This window comes from Vulpes vulpes, chromosome 1 (genome assembly GCF_048418805.1).
Source record: "Vulpes vulpes isolate BD-2025 chromosome 1, VulVul3, whole genome shotgun sequence".
Classification (NCBI taxonomy): Eukaryota; Metazoa; Chordata; class Mammalia; order Carnivora; family Canidae; genus Vulpes; species Vulpes vulpes.
The window spans coordinates 79,593,376-79,611,452 of record NC_132780.1 but is presented as its reverse complement, the minus strand read 5'-3'; the positions used below and the strand labels follow the sequence as shown (position 1 = coordinate 79,611,452).

At 43.3% G+C, this 18,077-nt stretch overlaps 1 protein-coding gene across 6 annotated transcripts in view; it reads left to right on the top strand.

The window, feature by feature from the left end:
* Positions 1-18,077, top strand: part of ESR1 (estrogen receptor 1) — a 374,345-nt gene that overhangs the window by 94,441 nt on the left and 261,827 nt on the right. For 2 of the 6 annotated variants that reach the window (XM_072767773.1, XM_072767754.1), the window contains exon 2: positions 4,972-5,492. In XM_072767773.1, coding sequence (XP_072623874.1) covers positions 5,041-5,492 — 452 coding nt within the window. In that variant the 5' untranslated portion in view covers positions 4,972-5,040. Of the gene's footprint in view, positions 1-592; positions 1,162-2,557; positions 2,930-4,971; positions 5,493-18,077 lie in introns of those variants that run through there. The other 4 variants (XM_072767765.1, XM_072767742.1, XM_025998015.2 and 1 more) reach the window with 4 other exon arrangements.

Below are 18,077 nucleotides of genomic sequence, written 5' to 3'. Positions count from 1 at the left end.
AATATTTGATGACCTGATATGACCAGGCACAGTGCTAGGCACTCAGCAAATTCCCAAATAATTCTATTCTATACGGGCCTTGTTCTCAAGGAGCTTCTGAGCAGGACAGGGGGGAGTTTTTAACATATTAAAAAACATATTAATAACTCTTTTTAAAAAAAGATTTTATTTATTCATGAGAGACACAGAGAGAGAGGCAGAGATACAGGCAGAGGGAGAAGCAGGCTTCCTGCAGGGAACCTGATGTGGGATTCGATCCCAGGACCCTGAGATCAGTACCTGAGCCAAAGGCAGATGCTCAACCACTGAGCCACCCAGGTGCCCCTATTAATAACCCATTTAAAGAAGATTGTAATAAATGTGTGAGAATATCATTGGTGTTCAGTGGAGAGGAAACTCCTTTTAAGAAGGAATAAAGGAAGACTTTACGGTTGTGGTGGGATTTGGTCCGGACCTTGAAAACGAGTGTGCTGGCCCCTGACAAACCAGCAAAGCAGGGGTTGTAGGCAGAGAGGATGTCATCAGGAAAGCTGTGAGTGCTCAGTGTGCTGGGGGAGGGGGGGGTGTTTGTCTGCAGCACGGGGTACAAGTTGTCTACAAGTTGTTAGAGGAGGTACAGGAGGCAGAAGGAAGGCCTGAGCCCCCGGGGGAGCTATGAACTGGGGAAGGGCTAGAGCCAGCTCCTCAGAGGATGGATCCTGAAGCAATGAGATCCTCGGAGGTAAAAGGCAGCAGGATTTAAGACGTAGGGGGAATAGAGAGGCAGACAGGTCCCTAGGAGGCTCTTGTTACGAGTAAGGTAATGCCAGCCGAAGAAGCCTGATGGAAGCGGAGGGACCGGGAGAGGCAGCTCTTCTAGAATGCTCAGCAATGTGGCAATGTGGAAGGCCAGGGAGGGAGAGACAGCCATCCCAGAAGACTGGGAGACTGTCGTCCTGCGACTGACCAGAGGGACAGGGATGCTGTTCATAGTCCAGGGTTGAGAAGGACGTCATGTTTGTGGGAGAGAACAGGATGACTCATATTTCGAGCCAGCCAGAAATGCCCAGGAGACGCTGGAAAAGTGGGTCCGGAGATATACTCGGCGGTGGAGCAAGAGAGAGAGCGAGAGCGAGAGCCGCCCCTTCTTCACCTGCCAGGACCGGGCAGTCGTGACAGTGGGTGAGCACCTGAGCACCTGCAGCGTGACCCCCGCGGAGAGGGAAGGGGGGCGGGCAGAGAGCTGGGAGCTGGCTGCCCTGGGGAGGTTGTTTGCCAGAAGCAGTAAAGGAAAACTGGCAAGGTGCAGTACCTCCCCCGACCCTGTCCCCAAGCCTGGGAGATGGAGCTGACCAGGAAGAAGGAAGAGAAGGCTGGAGAGAGAGCAGTCAAGAAAACTGCCTTTAGTGGACTCACCTTGACTGCTGCTCTCAGCAAATCAAAGTCTAGGAAGATTATTTACAGAGTCTCCTTCGTTTTTCTTTCTTCCTTCTTTTCCCCCCTAGCCTTCCTTCCCTTCTTCCTTCCTGCACAGTTTTGGACTGGCCCAGTGCATGGGGGGCCACCGTTAACCTAAGGAGGTGTTGGGATTCACCACTGTCACCAAAGAAGTGTAACTGTCATTTCAATATTTGTCTTTACAGCTGATTGTGGAGGGAGCTGCTTCTCTGCTCTAATGTTGCAACGTTTTGGGTCTTTTAAAGCATGAAAGATATGTTTGCAACATGACATTAACATTTTTGTAACTCTGTTTTATATAACTTTTTACTTCTTTCTTCGCACTGCTCTCCAGAGCCACTCATAATACCTCGGTAACTGCGTAGGGTCCCAGGGCCAGAGACTGGCCACTCCTGGCATTGTGATGAGAGTTATTTAATACCCAAGGCCATGACTAATGTCTGGCAACAAAGGTTCCACTAGGCGTCACGTGTCCTGGGACCTTGGGTGAGGGCAAAAAAGGGAGCCACCTTATTATTGTGTTGTTAGTACCATGGTCAGGAGAAAAGTTGAGGACCAGGTGGATCCATCCAGGCAGGGCACCTCTTTGAAGTGAGAGACCCTCGCTCTCCATGGTCAATGCCAGCACACCCAGAGAGCCTAAGATCAGTTTAAAACAGAGGTGTCCACCTTTGTCTTATCTTCATACCCTAGGCTTTCAATAATATATATTTTTTGTCATATGTTTACAGAAAGCAGTCAACTGAGCTATTCGTGGAAAGGTTTGTGGGTTTGGTTAACGAGGTGGAGGAGTATTACATTTCAGCTGGAAACACATCCCTAGAATGCCAAAACATTTATTCCAAAGTCTGGTTTCCTGGTGCAATCGGAGGCACGGCAATAGTGTGTCTGTTCAGAGACTAGGGGGCTGGGGCCAGCAAGGCATTTGATCCAAGTGTATTCCAGAAGGCTTTTATTGTTAAATTATATTCTTCAGGAAAAACCGCCCATGTCACATTTTGTAAACTTGATATCCATACACTTTTGACTGGCATTCTATTTTAGCCATAAGCCTATGATTTACAGCAAGCCTGTTTTCCCTCTTGCATAGGGTGGCAGCAGAAAGCACGGGGTGCTTTCCAGGCTCCAAGGATAAGGAGCAAATGGGGCTGGGGTTTTGTTTCTCCCCAATAACGCTGACTCTAGCTGTGCCACTCTGCTCTCCATGAGCAGACAGCAAGCTTCTCCTTACTCCCCACTGCCATTCATCCAGCTCCCTGCAGCAGCCCAGCTGCTGTGTTTGTCGGGAGGGGCTGCCAAGTGCCCTGCCTACTGGCTGCTTCCCGAATCCCTGCCATTCCACACACAAACACATCCACACACGCTCTGCCTCGCTCACACACGGAGCTACACGCACATGCGAGCACATTCCTTCCTTCCTTCTCACTGCCTCAGCCCTTGACTTCTACAAGCCCATGGAACATTTCTGGAAAGACGCTCTTGATCCAGCAGGGTAGGATTGTTTTGATTTCTCTCTTTGTAGCTTTAGCATTTTGAGAAAGCAACTTACCTTTCTGGCCAGTGTCTGTATCCTAGCAAGGAGATGAGGATTTGCTGTTTTCAGTGGGTCTATGTGTGCATCTCCTTTTTCTTCCAGGACTTGTAGGATTCCTTGTGTAATTTATGTATAATTTGGTGGGTGCAGATTTTTAAGAGCCCTATGAAGTGCTTTTTGTATGTGCTTAGAAAAGACATTTGAAAATTGAAAGTGTGATTTATGGGAACGAAATCATCTGTAAAAAAAATTGCTTTGGAAAGTAATGGTTGCTGACCATAAAGAGAAATATCTGTGATTTACCTAATGTGTTTTTAACCCTTTCTTTGCTTACAATCTATGGTTATTGATGCTAAGCTCAATTTTGTCTTCCTATTAAACCAACGACTCTGCATACTGTCCAGAAATGGTCTGTTTGTTCTTGTAAGAACCAGGTAAAATGTGTAGTTATTAGTATAAAAAGATTAAAAAAAATATTGTTAGTCACAGTAACTGTGGCATTTATGTGTGCCATGAATGTTTGTTAGGTAGTCTGTTGGGTGTTTGGGATAGCAATTAAAGCAAAGCATTAATGGTCATATCAGATAGTTGTATCAGAGTCTATTAGGCTGGGGCAAGGGAAGTTTATTAGGAAAGTATAGACTCTCCAAGATTGTGGGTGCACAATATATTTGCCACCTCTTGTGTGAATACGTACATATATATTGTGTTGGTGTGCATGTTTAGATTTTAATTCAGTTCAAAACTTTTTTCTATTCCTTTTTCTGATATTCCTGAATATCTGACTCTGCATATCCTAGCCAAGTGAATGGAGAAGGTTGAATTGCAGGAATAAAGAACAGAAACGTAGCATTGCATTTCCGAATTTGTTGGTTAGACCCACAGTGTAACATAGTGGCCAAAGATCCGGTTAATGAACTGAGGTTACATTTTGTATGAAAAGGTCACATTTCATATTTAGCTTTCTGAAGTTTTGGTTGCATAACCTGTGGAAGACACGAACACCCATGTGTGCCTAACCAAAGGTTTTTGTGAATCATCATTCACATGAGAATTCATAATGGGAGCTAGTACAGTACCGCGGTCCAACACAAACATACAAGTCAGGCTGGGAGCATCTCAGAAAGGTGGCTAGGAGGGACCACTCTAGGGCAATTTTGCAGATGGGGAAACTGAGGGCTGGCATCATTCTGCTGATTGCAAAGTGCGGCTCTTCCTACAGGTACACCTTGAATCTCCTCCCCTCTTCTCCCCAGATGTCTCTCTCCTCTCAGTCCCTGCAGCTGCTAAATATAGCTGTCTGTGGCTGGCTGCACATGCAACCGCACACCCCACTCTATCTGCCATATCTCAGTTACAGAGTGGCCCTCCCCAGGGTCATTCTATGTACACACCACGTATTCCCAGCCAACTAGGAGAGTGGATCAAACAGAAAGAGAGACAAACAGAGATAGATTGGAGTCTGGCATGGGGGCACATAAGGCAGCGCGGTGGAGAAAGCCGGCCCCTGCCTTGGTCTTGCGAGTTTGTCGTACACGTCGTCTTCCCCAGGCCACCTTTAGGAGATCCCTCTGCGCCCCCGCCCTCCTGCGGTGAATTGTAGCCTCCCTGCAGCGGCGACCAGTAAAGTAAAGTTCAGGGAAGCTGGTTTTTTTGGGATCGCTCCAAAACGAGTTGCGCGCCCGGGAGTGATGTTTAAACCAATGTCAGTGCAAGGCAACAGCCCCTGGCCGGCTTCCAGCACCTTTGTAATGCATATGAGCGCGGGAGACCGGTACTTAAAGTTGGAGACCGGGAGCCGGGACTCGGCTGAGCGCGCCCTGCGCCCGGCAGCCCTGCAGCCCTGCAGCCCTGCAGCCCTGCAGCCCTGCAGCCCGGCTCCGCGGGACGCGCGGGCTCCGCTCCCGGGGCAGGGCTCCGGCTCCCGGGGCAGGGCCAGGCTCTCCGCCGCGGGACCTGCGCGGCGCCGCCTCTAACAGCGGGCTGTGCTCTTCTTCCAGGTGGCCGGCCGGCTGCTGAGCGCCCGCCGCGCCCGGGGACGGAGCGCGCCCTGCCCGCCGCCGCGGACCATGACCATGACCCTCCACACCAAGGCGTCCGGGATGGCCCTGCTGCACCAGATCCAAGGGCCCGAGCTGGACACCCTGAACCGCCCGCAGCTCAAGATCCCCCTGGAGCGGCCCCTGGGCGAGGTGTACGTGGACAGCAGCAAGCCCGCCGTGTACAACTACCCCGAGGGGGGTGCCTACGACTTCAACGCCGCGCCCCCTGCGCCCGCGCCCCTCTACGGCCAGTCGGGCCTCAGCTACGGGCCCGGGTCCGAGGCGTTCGGCGCCAACGGCTTGGGGGGCTTCCCGCCGCTCAACAGCGTGTCCCCGAGCCCGCTGGTGCTGCTGCACCCGCCGCCTCAGCTCTCGCCCTTCCTGGGGGTGCACCCCCACGGCCAGCAGGTGCCCTATTACCTGGAGAACGAGCCGAGCGGCTACGCGGTGCGCGAGGCCGGCCCGCCCGCCTTCTACAGGTATCCGCGCCGCCCGCGCCTCGTGGGGTGGCAGCTGCGCCCCCGCGGCCGGGAGCAGCCGCAGGCCGCGGGGCCCTGGGGCCGGGCGCGGGGCAGCGGGCGGGGGCGGAGGAGACTTTGCCCATCTTCGAGGGAGCCGAGTTCTCTCGCTTGGCAGCAGGAGGAAAACCGTATTCTCCACCCCCAACCCCCCTCCCCATCTGCATGAGCGGCAAATCTGAAAACCCGTGGGCTTCCAAACTCATTCTGGAAAACCGTACAGGGCTGCGCTTATTTTTTGGGGGAGGGGGGCAGGGAAGGGGGAGGAAGACCCCAAAGCAAATAAACGCAAAGCTCTTGGAGTTCCTAGTGAATGCCCCGCTTTGGTATTTAAGGTTGGAGGGGTGTGTGTGTGTGTGTGTGTGTGTGTGTGTGTGTGTGGTGGGTGGGGGGGTTTAGCGGAGCTCATTTTAATTTATTATTATTATTATTATTATTTTGAAATGGTTTTTAATGTGCTTGCGAAATCTTCTTTCATCCAGCATTTCTGATTGGAAATATGCGCGCTATTATTATGATGACAATGGTTTTTTTTGTTTGTTTGTTTTAGTAAGCAATGCTAGCACTTACTCCCCACCCCACCCCCCACCCCCCCTCCTCTCCATCCCAAGCTCCAGGGCTTTAGGATTGCTCCTTAGAAGAGCCGTAGAGGAGTTGAAGGAGTCTTACTTAATGAGTTTCTGATTTCTGAGTTATCTGGCTGGGTCCGTGGCGGAGCAGATTGCTGGCATAGGACTACTGACAGCCGAAAATTTATAGGTGTCTTGTGGGTTGAAAACATGCCGCATCGAGGAGTGTTTTGAAATAACTCCCCTGCCAGCGAAGTTACAGTTCTGGCCTACCCGACAGAGCGTGCCCCGGGAATGGTGTTCTGGGTCAGCGCGCGATTCTGTGCCTCTTGGTTGCTGTCGAAGTGTTAGTAAGCCCAGCACACACAGGACACGTTTGTGACTTGAGTGGCCAGTATTTTGTGTCCTGATGTCCCCCACCCCCACCTCCAAGGATTTTATACTCCCCTCCCCTCCCCTCTCCTCTCCCATTACCTACCTTGGACAGTTTCCTCTGTTCTCTTCTTGATGGACCTTGGGAGGGCTTAGGTGGATGATTCTGATGAACACCTGTGCCCTAGGCACCCAATGGCCAGATATACTCTGGAGTGGGTTTGCAAAGCCTCAGGACACCCACGTGGCTGGGTGCTGAGTTGGGCACAGCCAGACTGCAGACTGGTGTCTGCACTAGCCTCCCTGTCTCACCTGGACCCTTCTTCTGCATTGCAAGCAGTGGACTCTTTTCTATTCACTGTTCTATTTCCAGAGATATTCATAGCAGAAGAAACAGGAAGAAGGTGCAGGTTGGCCCCAGAGAATATCAAAGGGCACACTCTTCAGGTATCTGAACATATCCCATAACCTTTGGCCTCCTCGGAGGACTTTAGAGCATCCCACAGCCAGACAGGTTCAGACTGAGTTATTACTTAAAAGATGAAGAATGAACAAAACTTTTAAAAAGTTGGCATATTTCAAATTCATTTTACTTGTTAAAATTCAGGCTTAAAATGGAAAGAGAAATAGAATTTATTCTGCTCACTTTTTTTTTTTTAAGTGTGAGAACAAAATATAACAATTAAGTCTTATTCACACAACCTTTTAAACTCCTTGATGTGAAGGAAGGCACTGGTATGATGTGAATTCCATAACCTTATGGTGGACTACAGAAACTATTTTCTTTTCCATTTAATTTTCAGTTCTTTTATTGCAAATTAATCCTACTGAATTTCAATGGGTGCTAATGAGACTGCTCCTCGGTGGATTATTTACTGCTTGCTAATAATTACAAAGTGAGCATGGTCAAATAAAGAGGGGACCACATTTAATTCAAAATTGTTCCATCATCCCAGTGGCAAATAATATCACTATAATATGCCCCATCTTAAACTTTTTGCATTAGATGATATTCAAATATGTTTAGGATAATGAAAAAAATGACCTGGAACTTGAATAATAAAGTTAAAAACTCATACAATGGATTTTAACGTGGAAACTCAGTTTTAGAATGATTTTCCCTTTGCAGTTTATTTCCTATAACATCCTTACTCTTTGGTTTGAATTTGGCTTCTGGGTAGCCAGGGAGGAAGAGTTGACACTATGCAAGTGTTGTTTCAAATGGACAGATGTTATTTAGTATTTTTGCCCTCTCAGTTTTCCTGTTTGAATAACTCTGGGTAAAAAGAAAAAAATCGATTAAGCTCTTTTAGAAACCATCTGTTGTCTTCAGTAGTTATCAAAGTTTTGGGGGTTGAAAGCAGTGTTTTCAAACTGCTTGTTATGATCCAGGGGATCATGAAATCAGCTTAGTGAGTCTGGAACACTTTTTTTTTCTTTTTAAGGAATAAAATAGAAAAGAATATAATAAAAAATATCGGAGGGCATAATATTTAGTAAGGGTGGATTTTGTTTCCTGAAAATTTGTTTTAATTATATATGCTTTTATGTGCTGACTCCGATATAAAATGTATTTCTTACCATGGACATTTGAAAGTTGGAGGCCTAACATGTTATGGTCAGTAAAAAACAAAAAAAAATTTAGGTAAGTGACTAGTTGTTTTAGCTACACAAACCAAAAAGGTATTTTGGTTGTCTTTATTTTCCCCCTATAAATTAGCTGATGTCTTCAGGCCAGTTGGAGTAAGCTTTATTACTTCTAATTCTTAACTTTTCCATTTGTAAAATGGTGTTGTCATGTGAATTGTCTACTTGAATGTCCCACTGGGATGTTCAGAGAATTTATGTGAAGTTCATATTATTTAGCATTAAGATGCTATGGTTACTTTATTCTAATGGCCATAATGTCCAGCCATATCGGTATAAAGAAATGCAATAGGTAAAACTACCCTGGGCATATGTGAGGAAGATTGTCATGTGCCCCAACAAATTGTTGAGAGGGGATACATTGTAAGCAGGCATGCTGTGGCTTTGCAAGGTGTATTACTTAAAATTTCCTGATGAAGGTAAATGAGAATTGCCTTATCCTCAGTGCCTTCTTAGTGTTCAAACAACTTAGGAGGTTTAAATAAAACTAAAGATGAAATATATTATTTCCACCGTGTTTTTAAAAATTCAGATTAAGTATTTAGTGCTCCGTGTTCATTTCAGTTTTACTACTCAGTATTCTTTTTTTTTTTTTTTACTACTCAGTATTCTTAAAGGCTAAATTGTACCCACTTCTCCCCCCAAAACTTGACAAACACACAGATCTTTAGCATCAAAATCAATGTCGTAGGAATTTGCCTGTTGGCTGTATGCATATTTTGAATATGTGTTCATTGGCCATCATTTAAAAACGATGTCTCAACTTTAAATAAGGCTCATTTCTAGAGAGAGATTTGAAGAGCTAGTTTTCAAGTTTCCAGTAATTCTTTCCTTGTATTTCGGTGATATTTTAGCACTCTTTCTGTCTGTTCTTACTTATTTCATTCATTTGAGTTGTTACTGTTCACCTGACATTTTGTGTTGGTTTAGGGAAGGAACCACATATTGCCTTGGGAATGAATGTATTTTAGGTTGAAAAATGGATTCACATCTTGAATCCCCGTTTCATTTTCACCTACTCCATGTGGCTTGTACCTGTTTGGTAGAAAGCCCCTGAAGGATAATTGCCACTTATTCTAATCTTCTTTCTCACACTCATTTAATTTGGATCCTTGGATTGCTTTTGTGAATGTATTTCGGATATGACATTCATCGTTTGGGAAAATTCAGATTTAGCATTTGGGTTTCTTATTGTTTTAAGAACATAAAAGACAGGGGCAAGATATCAACAATGACAGGAACAACAGATATAGGAAAAACTATAAAAGATGACATGGTTTCTGTTAATGATAAGATATTAATAATTTTGTCAAGTGGATCATGTATAGGAAGGTAGTACATAAGCTACACAAGCATTCAACATTTTATTATTTCTTTCACATATTAATATTCATTCCAGTGCTTTTGCAAGCTAAAAGGTAGTAGGAAAGGAAAGATTTAAGTGCTCAGGAGTTTCATTACAAATATTAATTAATGACAATGTGAAATCATTTTCTGTGGAAGTCAAATTTAAATAAAATCTTTATTAAAATCTGCAACATTTGTTTGCAGCCTGGGTTATCATAAATAACATTTATTTGTAGATACATTAAAAAAATCAAAACCCTGATTATATGAAAATAGTTTTACATAAGGAAATTTATTAATTGTAATTATATTTTTTTCTAAAATACCCACTCAGCACAAAATGAATACATCTGACTCCTCCTTGTGACATCAGTATTATTTTTAATGTAACTTTAGAAGAACGCAGTACAAGGAACGGCATACTAAGTGTGTTCCCTCCTTTTCCAGGATACATTGACTGGATAGGACAAGTTAGTCATTTAGTTTAATTCCAAGACTCCGTTTGCTTTTTGAAGAAGGAAAACAGGATAGCCACAACTGTTCAGAACCAAGATGCACACTCCAGAGAAAGATGATTTATAAATCCCCAAAATACAGCCACTCAAACACAAAGCAACCAAAGTGAAACTGTGAGGGATTTTATAGAAATGAGGCAGCCCATCAAAGCCATCAAATAGTTTTGTTTTAGATTTTAAACTCTGCCAATGAGTTGATAGATAATACCCCTTTTAAAAAAAGGTGTGTGTGAGCTGTTCTCTGCTGTGCTCCTAAAACATAACCCCCTGCTGCCCTCTGAAATCTGAAGACTTCAGTGGGCTGGAGGTTAAGGATGCACCTTTATGATATTCTCGATCTCGAGAGGGAAGAAACCATAATTACCGAGTTCTGCACTTTGCAGGATGTTATTAGGGATTCTGAGGGAAGCTTGGCATTAATCAACATTTTCAATCATATGTGTATGTTTAGAACCTATTAAATATATGAAAGATAGAAAAGACAAGTATTTTGGTCCCAATTGATGAAATTTTATGTAGTTTGGTAAAGTAATAATTTCAAGAAGCTAGGTCAAATAGAAAATGAGGTGACTGACACTTGTAAGTGATATGGTGGGATGACGGAGGAATCATAGTGGTGGTGAGGATGAGGATGGTGACAGGGTGGCAAGAAAGTACTGGTGTCCACTGTGGTAGGCAGTAGTTCTAGATGCCTGTTATATAGCCTGGAGATGTGTATCCTACTCAGAAATCAAATCCTTTTAATGTACTTCATCTATTTTTGCGTAGTTATAATTTAAGAAACAATCAATGTCAATTGAGTAATAGTCAATTACTGATGTTATCAATAATATTAATACCATAATTCTAATAAGTACTACATGAGAAATTTAAAAAGAAAAATCCAAACAAGCCTGGATTTTTTTTTTTTATGTCTCCTTTTTAGATGGACAAAATTAGGTCCTCAGTCTACTCCCATAACATCTGCTTTAATGAAATGTGTTACCGTGGGTGAGATAGTAGGCTACTTTGTCATGTATTTTTCTACGTTCTGTGAATTATGCCTTGGGAAAATTATAGACATTCACTTAAAGCTAATGAAGCTAACTGAAAAATGTTCAGGATTAGATATTTCCAAATAAGTCCTGGGTAAACCCAGATCGGGTTCTTCTTTTTTGAGAGTTCCCCAAATGTAGTTAGTTCCTAGGGGGAGCAAATGGCCTCTGTGATTTAGTGTTCACACACTCACATCCATCGTCCATGGAGCTCTGGAAGGAAGCTGCAGAGCTGTCTGGTCCCAAAGCCTCCCTGGGCTCCCTGCTCCCACTCCAGCCTGCATCCTCCCCGGGGGTGCTCCTCCCTGTTCCCCGGCGGTGCGCGGAGGGCCTGGCAGCCCGCAGCCGACGCGGGCGTGCTGGGCACTGCTTCTTGGGCAGTGTTCTTGGCAACTGGACTCACTTTTCTCATCGAAAGATTTGAGATTTTTTTCTGAGACCCTGCAAGTAAAAGACAATTTTCTTTTAATTTCCTGCAACTAAATGATGTTAGAAATAGTAATTTTTACGTTGGCATATTTCCTCTTTCCTCTGCTGAATTTTTTTTCGTGGTAGTCCGTTTTCATATTTTCTTTTCTCTTTGCTTTGTTTTCTAAGGTTCTTTAAACTCCTTTTGGCTTCTTTTCCCCTATCAAGCTTGCTTCCTTCCTTTCTTCCTTTTTTTTTTTCTTTTTTCTTGTTTTAGTTGCCCCGTCTACGTATTCCCAGATTTTTTTCCCCCTCCTTTTCCTGGTTTATTTCTTTACTGACCTGTTTCTTCTGTTATTTTAATGAAATTTGGAACAGAGTTCAATAGAGTTCCTACCTAGCACGGAAAAGCCAGGGGTGTTAAGTATCACCCAGAATAGCATTAGCTACATTAAAAGTTTTTTCTTTTTCAAATATTTTATTTTTTTATTTATGAGAGACACACACACACACACAGAGGCAGAGACACAGACAGAGGGAGAAGCAGGCTCCTGCGGGGAGCCGGATGTGGGACTCGATCCGATCCCAGGACCCTGGGATCACCACCTGAGTCAAAGGCAGACTATTAACCACTGAGTCTCCCAGGCGTCCCTACATTAAAAATTTTAAAAGCATTTTTTCCCTTGTCTCTAAGCTTAAGACAAAACAGAACAGGAAGAAATTTTCACTTAGTGGACTTGCTTTGACAACTCATTCATGGATTCATTCATTTGACTACCTTGAAATTGTGAAATTGTGTAGCTCATCAGTGGCATAGGTGAAATAGAATGCATTTTTATATTCTGAGCAGTTCACGTATCAGTGTTAGCACACAGTTGCCAGGAATCTCCTTGCATGAATGGGTAGAGTCCTAAGGCCCCAGTCTTCTGAATGTATATTTGGTGAAGTGCGACCTGGACCACTCTCTCCTGTTTCAGGGTTCTAGATCCATGTGGCAGTTGAAGCTGATTGGAACTTCTGATTCTGGCGACAAAAACAAAAAAATTGTTGCTTTTCCAATAGGCATAGGTGGTACATCTGTGATTCATTTTATTTGTATGAGGAGAGTATTTTAAATTGTGCTTTTTTTTTGTTTTTGCTTTTTGCTTTTGTAAGATTTTCACAATACAACATTGTCAGAAACATAATTGATTTTAGGGGTCCATTATGTTAACTGTTACATCTGTTTTTTCTTGGAAGACCATAAAAATGGTTGTATTTATTTCTGCTGGAATATTTCAAGCAATCCAGAGAGAAAGGATGTACATTCTAATTTGAGTACAAGATACAATTTAATTACACTGAGAAGTTATTTTCTTTAGTTATCTGGAAAACTTGTGGGACCTTTGGAACTCTCTTGAATTCTAATCCCTGAGCATTGGTCCAGACAGAGACCATATCTTATTCACTACATTTCTCTCAGCATTAAGCAGTGCATGGCACATGGAAGTCTTGAGCAACTTTTAGCTGAGTGAATGGCCGGTGCCAGGTAGGAAGCACCAATAGTGATTTGCTCAGGTTGCTTTGTGGGAAAATAGCCTGTCAAGAGTGGATCTTTAGATGGGATTGGAGGAATATGGGGAGTTTGTGAATACCCCTCTCTCAGGAATAAAAGTTTCTACTTTTAGAAATCCAACGGGTATTCCACATACAGTTGATTCCCATTATTTGCAGATTCCATCTTTACGAATTTGCCTCCTCACTAAAATTTATTTGTAACCCCCAAATCAGAATTCATGGCACTTTCTGCATCACTCTCAGACATGTGGAGAGTAGTGAAAAATTTGAGTCATCTGACATGCATGTTCCCAGATGAGGTCAAACAAGGTGACTCTCTGCCTTCTTGTGTCAGATCTTCTGTTGTAAACAAGTATCCTGTTCAGGTCTGTGTGGTGCCACGTTTTTTGTTTTTGTTTTTAAATTTTTATGCTTTTTGCTGGTAACTTTGCTGTTTAAAATGACTCCCAAGCCTAATGCTGAAGTGCTGGCTAATGCTCCTAAGTGCAAGAAGGCTGTGATGTGTCTGATCAAGGCTGTGGAAAGTACGTGTGTTAGATAAACTTTGGGCCTGAGTTATAGTGCTGTTGGCTATGAGCTCAATGTTAATGAATCAATAGTATGTGTGAAATAAGATATCTTTAAACAGAAACACACATGAAATGAGGGTATGTATTGACTAGTTGATGGAGATAGTATGATCAGAAGCTTGTAGGAAATACAGGGCTGTATTTCCCCTTGGAGCAATGGTTTAGTATTCACTGATTTACTATTTATGGGAACTTTAAAGTCATCAAATAATGAGAATTGCTAATATGTAATAGGGTGAGTTAAGTGCAGGTTTGGGAGGCAGGCAGCTTAGGTTTCTGACTTAACTCCTTCCTGGGTATGATCTGTGTGGCTCACTGTGCCTCGGTTTACTCATCTGTAAAATGCCAATCAAATTAGGACCTACATCTTTCAGTAGTTTTGGGGATTAAATGAGTTCATAGATGTCAAACTTTTAAAACATGCCTGGCTCATAGCAAGCCATTATTTTTATGGCTCCTGTAGGAGGGAATTGGCAACTCTAGAGTGAAGAAAGTGAATATAAGGGCTCTTTAAGAGTCTGGAATGTTTGTGACTTCCCTATATTTGTTTATTTTGCCTTCAAGGGACCAACTTTAATACCTTATTGTGATTAGAAGTTAAATTTTCCAACCTAAAGGAAGCAGGAAGCTAATTTTTCTGGGAATGCTTAATCTGTGCCAGGTGCTATGCTAGAAAAACAAAACAAAGCAATTGTAATAAACTCCAAGTAAGTAAAAATAAGTAAATCAATAAGAAGAGTGAGGGTTATCAGGTACCGTGGACTGGAGCAGGCCCAGAGAGGGAAATAGTTGAAGTTGAGGAAAGCAATTTATGGAGAGGCTCCGATGGACGATGGACGGAGGAGGGCAGGGAAGGCATTTTTCTGTGATTTGGAAAACAGGAACACGCAGCAGGAAGAGGGACGGAAGCTAACATTCTAGTGTGTCTGCAAAAGTGGATTTTCAATGCTGGCTGCACATTTGAATCAAGAATGACTCCAGAATCACCCAGGTGATTTTGCTGTGTGCCCACTGTGGAGGACTATTTAAACCCGGTCTGCTTGACTTCCAAGTCTCAGTTCATCAGGGCCATGGGTCTCAGAAGCAGAGGTTAAAAGGAGTGCTGAGAAGAAGGATGACCGTAACATTGATTTCTCCTCATCATCCTTCCAAAATAAGATTTGAAGTAGACAGGTGCATTGGATGTTGACTAGATGTCAAGCAGACAAATGGAAGAAGACCATTAGGAAGCACACACACCTATGTGAGTTAGCCTGCATGATGAGGGTTTAGAGGATTGATGGTGATTAAAGCCTTTATGCCCCTCCCCCACCCCCAGCCTGCTCCTCCCCCTCCCCCGCCCAGGGTTCTCTTTACTTTATTCTTCTGATAGTTGCCACACACCAGACTCTAGCTTGTTTATTCAACTTTAAGCCCCTAAATATCAGTACAGTTAATTGCACTAAATTTCCAGTTGTGTGTTGGGTAAGTGCCCTGGAGTCTTGGATGTGGAAGGCTTAATTAGAGCTCCCCTCGTGTACTCTTTTTCCTGCCATGAAGTATTTGCAGAGTTTTTTCGGCAAATAAAATGTGTGCTATTTAATGCTCCCTCCCCACCACCACGTTTTGCATTTTAGAAGACTCATTTATCCATAAGGGAAGTTGGTGGTATCGAGGCACTCCACCTGGGCACGAAGGTCCAGGATGCAGTTTGGTGAAGTTTTTCCACATTGTTCAGTTCTAATGGCTGCTCATTTCCTCATGTGACTGCCAAGAGTCATCAGCTAAAAGCATATCCTTGAAATCACAGAATGTAAATAAATGCAACTCTTTGATTCAGAAGTGAACATAGGTCTCCCCGAGTGCCCCACACGACTTGCAGTATGAATTTTAGCCCCACCCAGTGAGGGACTGTTACCCCAATGGTGTGAGACTTTCTGGTTCTTTGTTCTTTGTGGTGCTCAGCAGTTGTGACTGATGAAACCAAAGCCATTTTTCTTTTCTTTCTTTCCTTCTTCTTCTTCTTCTTTTTTTAAAGATTTTATTTTTAAGTAATCTCTACACCCAACATGGGACTAGAACTCATAACCCAGAGATTAAGAGTCACATGCTCTACTGACTGAGCCAGCCAGTATCCCCAACGCCACCCCATCCCCCGCCCCACCTAAGTTGCTTTTTTATAACAAGTCCAGCCTTGTTCTAAGAAGTCTGTGTTTGATGTTGAGGAATGGCTAGCAAAGTTATCAGGTAACTTGGAGAAGTGTTCACAGGTTCTGGCGTTTTTATATTGAAGAGCTGTAATTTCCAGAAATGCGGTATCAGTCATTTACAACATCTTAAAACACACAGACAAGAATTTTCTTCTCAAATGTCTCTCACGTCATTCTCTCTGTTCTGCACACACAGCCAGCTCTCTATTATTGCTGCAATAAGTTCCCTACTGGCTTTTCAGCTTTTAAGCTTTCAAACTCTGATTTTTCAATTTGCTACCCAAAGTATATACTTGATTTGATCTTTCGTCTGCTTAAAACCCTCCGGTGGCTTCTCACTAGTCACAAAACACATGCATATTCCGTAGTGTGGCATTCAAAGTCCTTGTAATTTGATTTAGACTAATCTCCTCCTCTCATCCATGAAGCTCCTGTTCAAAGCCATATTTAAGTGGCACTTTCTCACTTCTTCACAGTAATTTCCATTTCTAATGTGTACCTTTCTTTCTTCTTGTCCCATCTCTGTTAGACCAGAAGTCAAGGTTCAGGTCAAATGTCAACCTCTACTAACTGGGTTTTCCACCTGGCATTTTCTCAAATGTTCATGGTGCACATATAGCACCTTTTCTGGGTACTTCTGTTCTGGAAATCACCATAGAATGCCTTTCATTATGGTTGTCGATAAATTTGTCTATGGATTTTATTAATTTTATAGGTTAGAGTAATTTAATAGAATTATTTCTTAGTGAGTATATTCACTCACTCTGCAAGTTCTATTAAATGTTGATCATGTACTGACTTCTTTTTTTTTGTATATTTTTTTTTATTGGAGTTCAATATGCCAACATATAGCATAACACCCAGTGCTTATCTCGTCAATTGCCCCACTCAGTGCCTGTCACCCAGTCACCCCATCCCCCTGCCCACCTCCCTCCACCACTCCTTGTTCGTTTCCCAGAGTTAGGAAGTCTCTCATGTTCTGTCTCCCTTTTGGGGGAATATCACCCAAATTGGTGATATTTGGTGTGATAAAAAATATTATATATATATATATTTGTTTTTTTTTTTTTTTTTTGAGGAGCAAGAGGAGGAGGAATCATTCTATTCCACAGGCATCAATTTCACTAGGTCTTTGAAATCTTAGACATTTACTTTCAATTATTTCTAAGCTTTAAGGTGGAAGCCTGAGTAAAAGTGGCTCTGTTTCAGGACAGGTGAAGGTGCTCTGTCCAGTTTGCCTGCAAAATGTGTTGGAGGGCATTTCGACTTGTAGTTTCTGTTGTCTTTTGAAGAGCTGGCTTCTCTAAAGAGGTCAATGGTTCTGGAGTGCTACAACCTGCACAGCAGCAGATGTCACCAATCTGCGGATAGGGAGTCTCTCATGTCCCTGTCTCCCTCCCTCCTTTTCTCTCCTTTCCCCTATAATCTCTTTCACTATTTTTTATATTCCCCAAATGAATGAGACCATATGATGTTTGTCCTTCTCCGATGGACTTACTTCACTCAGCATAATACCCTCCAGTTCCATCCACGTCGAAGCAAATGGTGGGTATTCGTCGTTTCTAATGGCTGAGTAATATTCCATTGTATATATAGACCACATCTTCTTTATCCATTCATCTTTTGATGGACACCGAGGCTCCTTCCACAGTTTGGCTATTGTGTACATTGTTGCTATAAACATTGGGGTGCAGGTGTCCCGGCGTTTTACTGCAATTGCTGGGTCGTAGGGCAGGTCTATTTTTAACTCTTTGAGGAACCTTCACGCAGTTTTCCAGAGTGGCTGCACCAGTTCACATTCCCACCAACAGTGCAAGAGGGTTTCCCTGCCTCCACATCCTCTCCAATATTTGTTGTTTCCTGTCTTGTTAATTTTCACCATTCTCACTGGTGTGAGGTGGCATCTCATTGTGGTTTTGATTTGTATTTCCCTGATGGCAAGTGATACGAAGCATTTTCTCACGTGCTTATTGACTATGTCTGTGTCTTCCTCTGTGAAATTTCTGTTCATGTCTTTTGCCCATTTAATGATTGGATTGTTTGTTTCTTTGCTGTTGAGTTTAGTATGTTCTTTATAGATCTTGGATACTAGCCCTTTATCTGATAGGTCATTTGCAAATATCTTCTCCATTCTGTAGGTTGTCTTTTAGTTTTGTTGACTGTTTCTTTTGCTGTGCAGAAGTTTTTTATCTTGATCAAGTCCCAATAATTCATTTTTGCTTTTGTTTCCCTTGCCTTCATAGATGTATCTTGCAAGAAGTTGCTGTGGCCAAGTTCAAAAAGGGTGTTGCCTGTGTTCTCCTCTAGGATGTTGATGGATTCTTGTCTCACATTTAGAT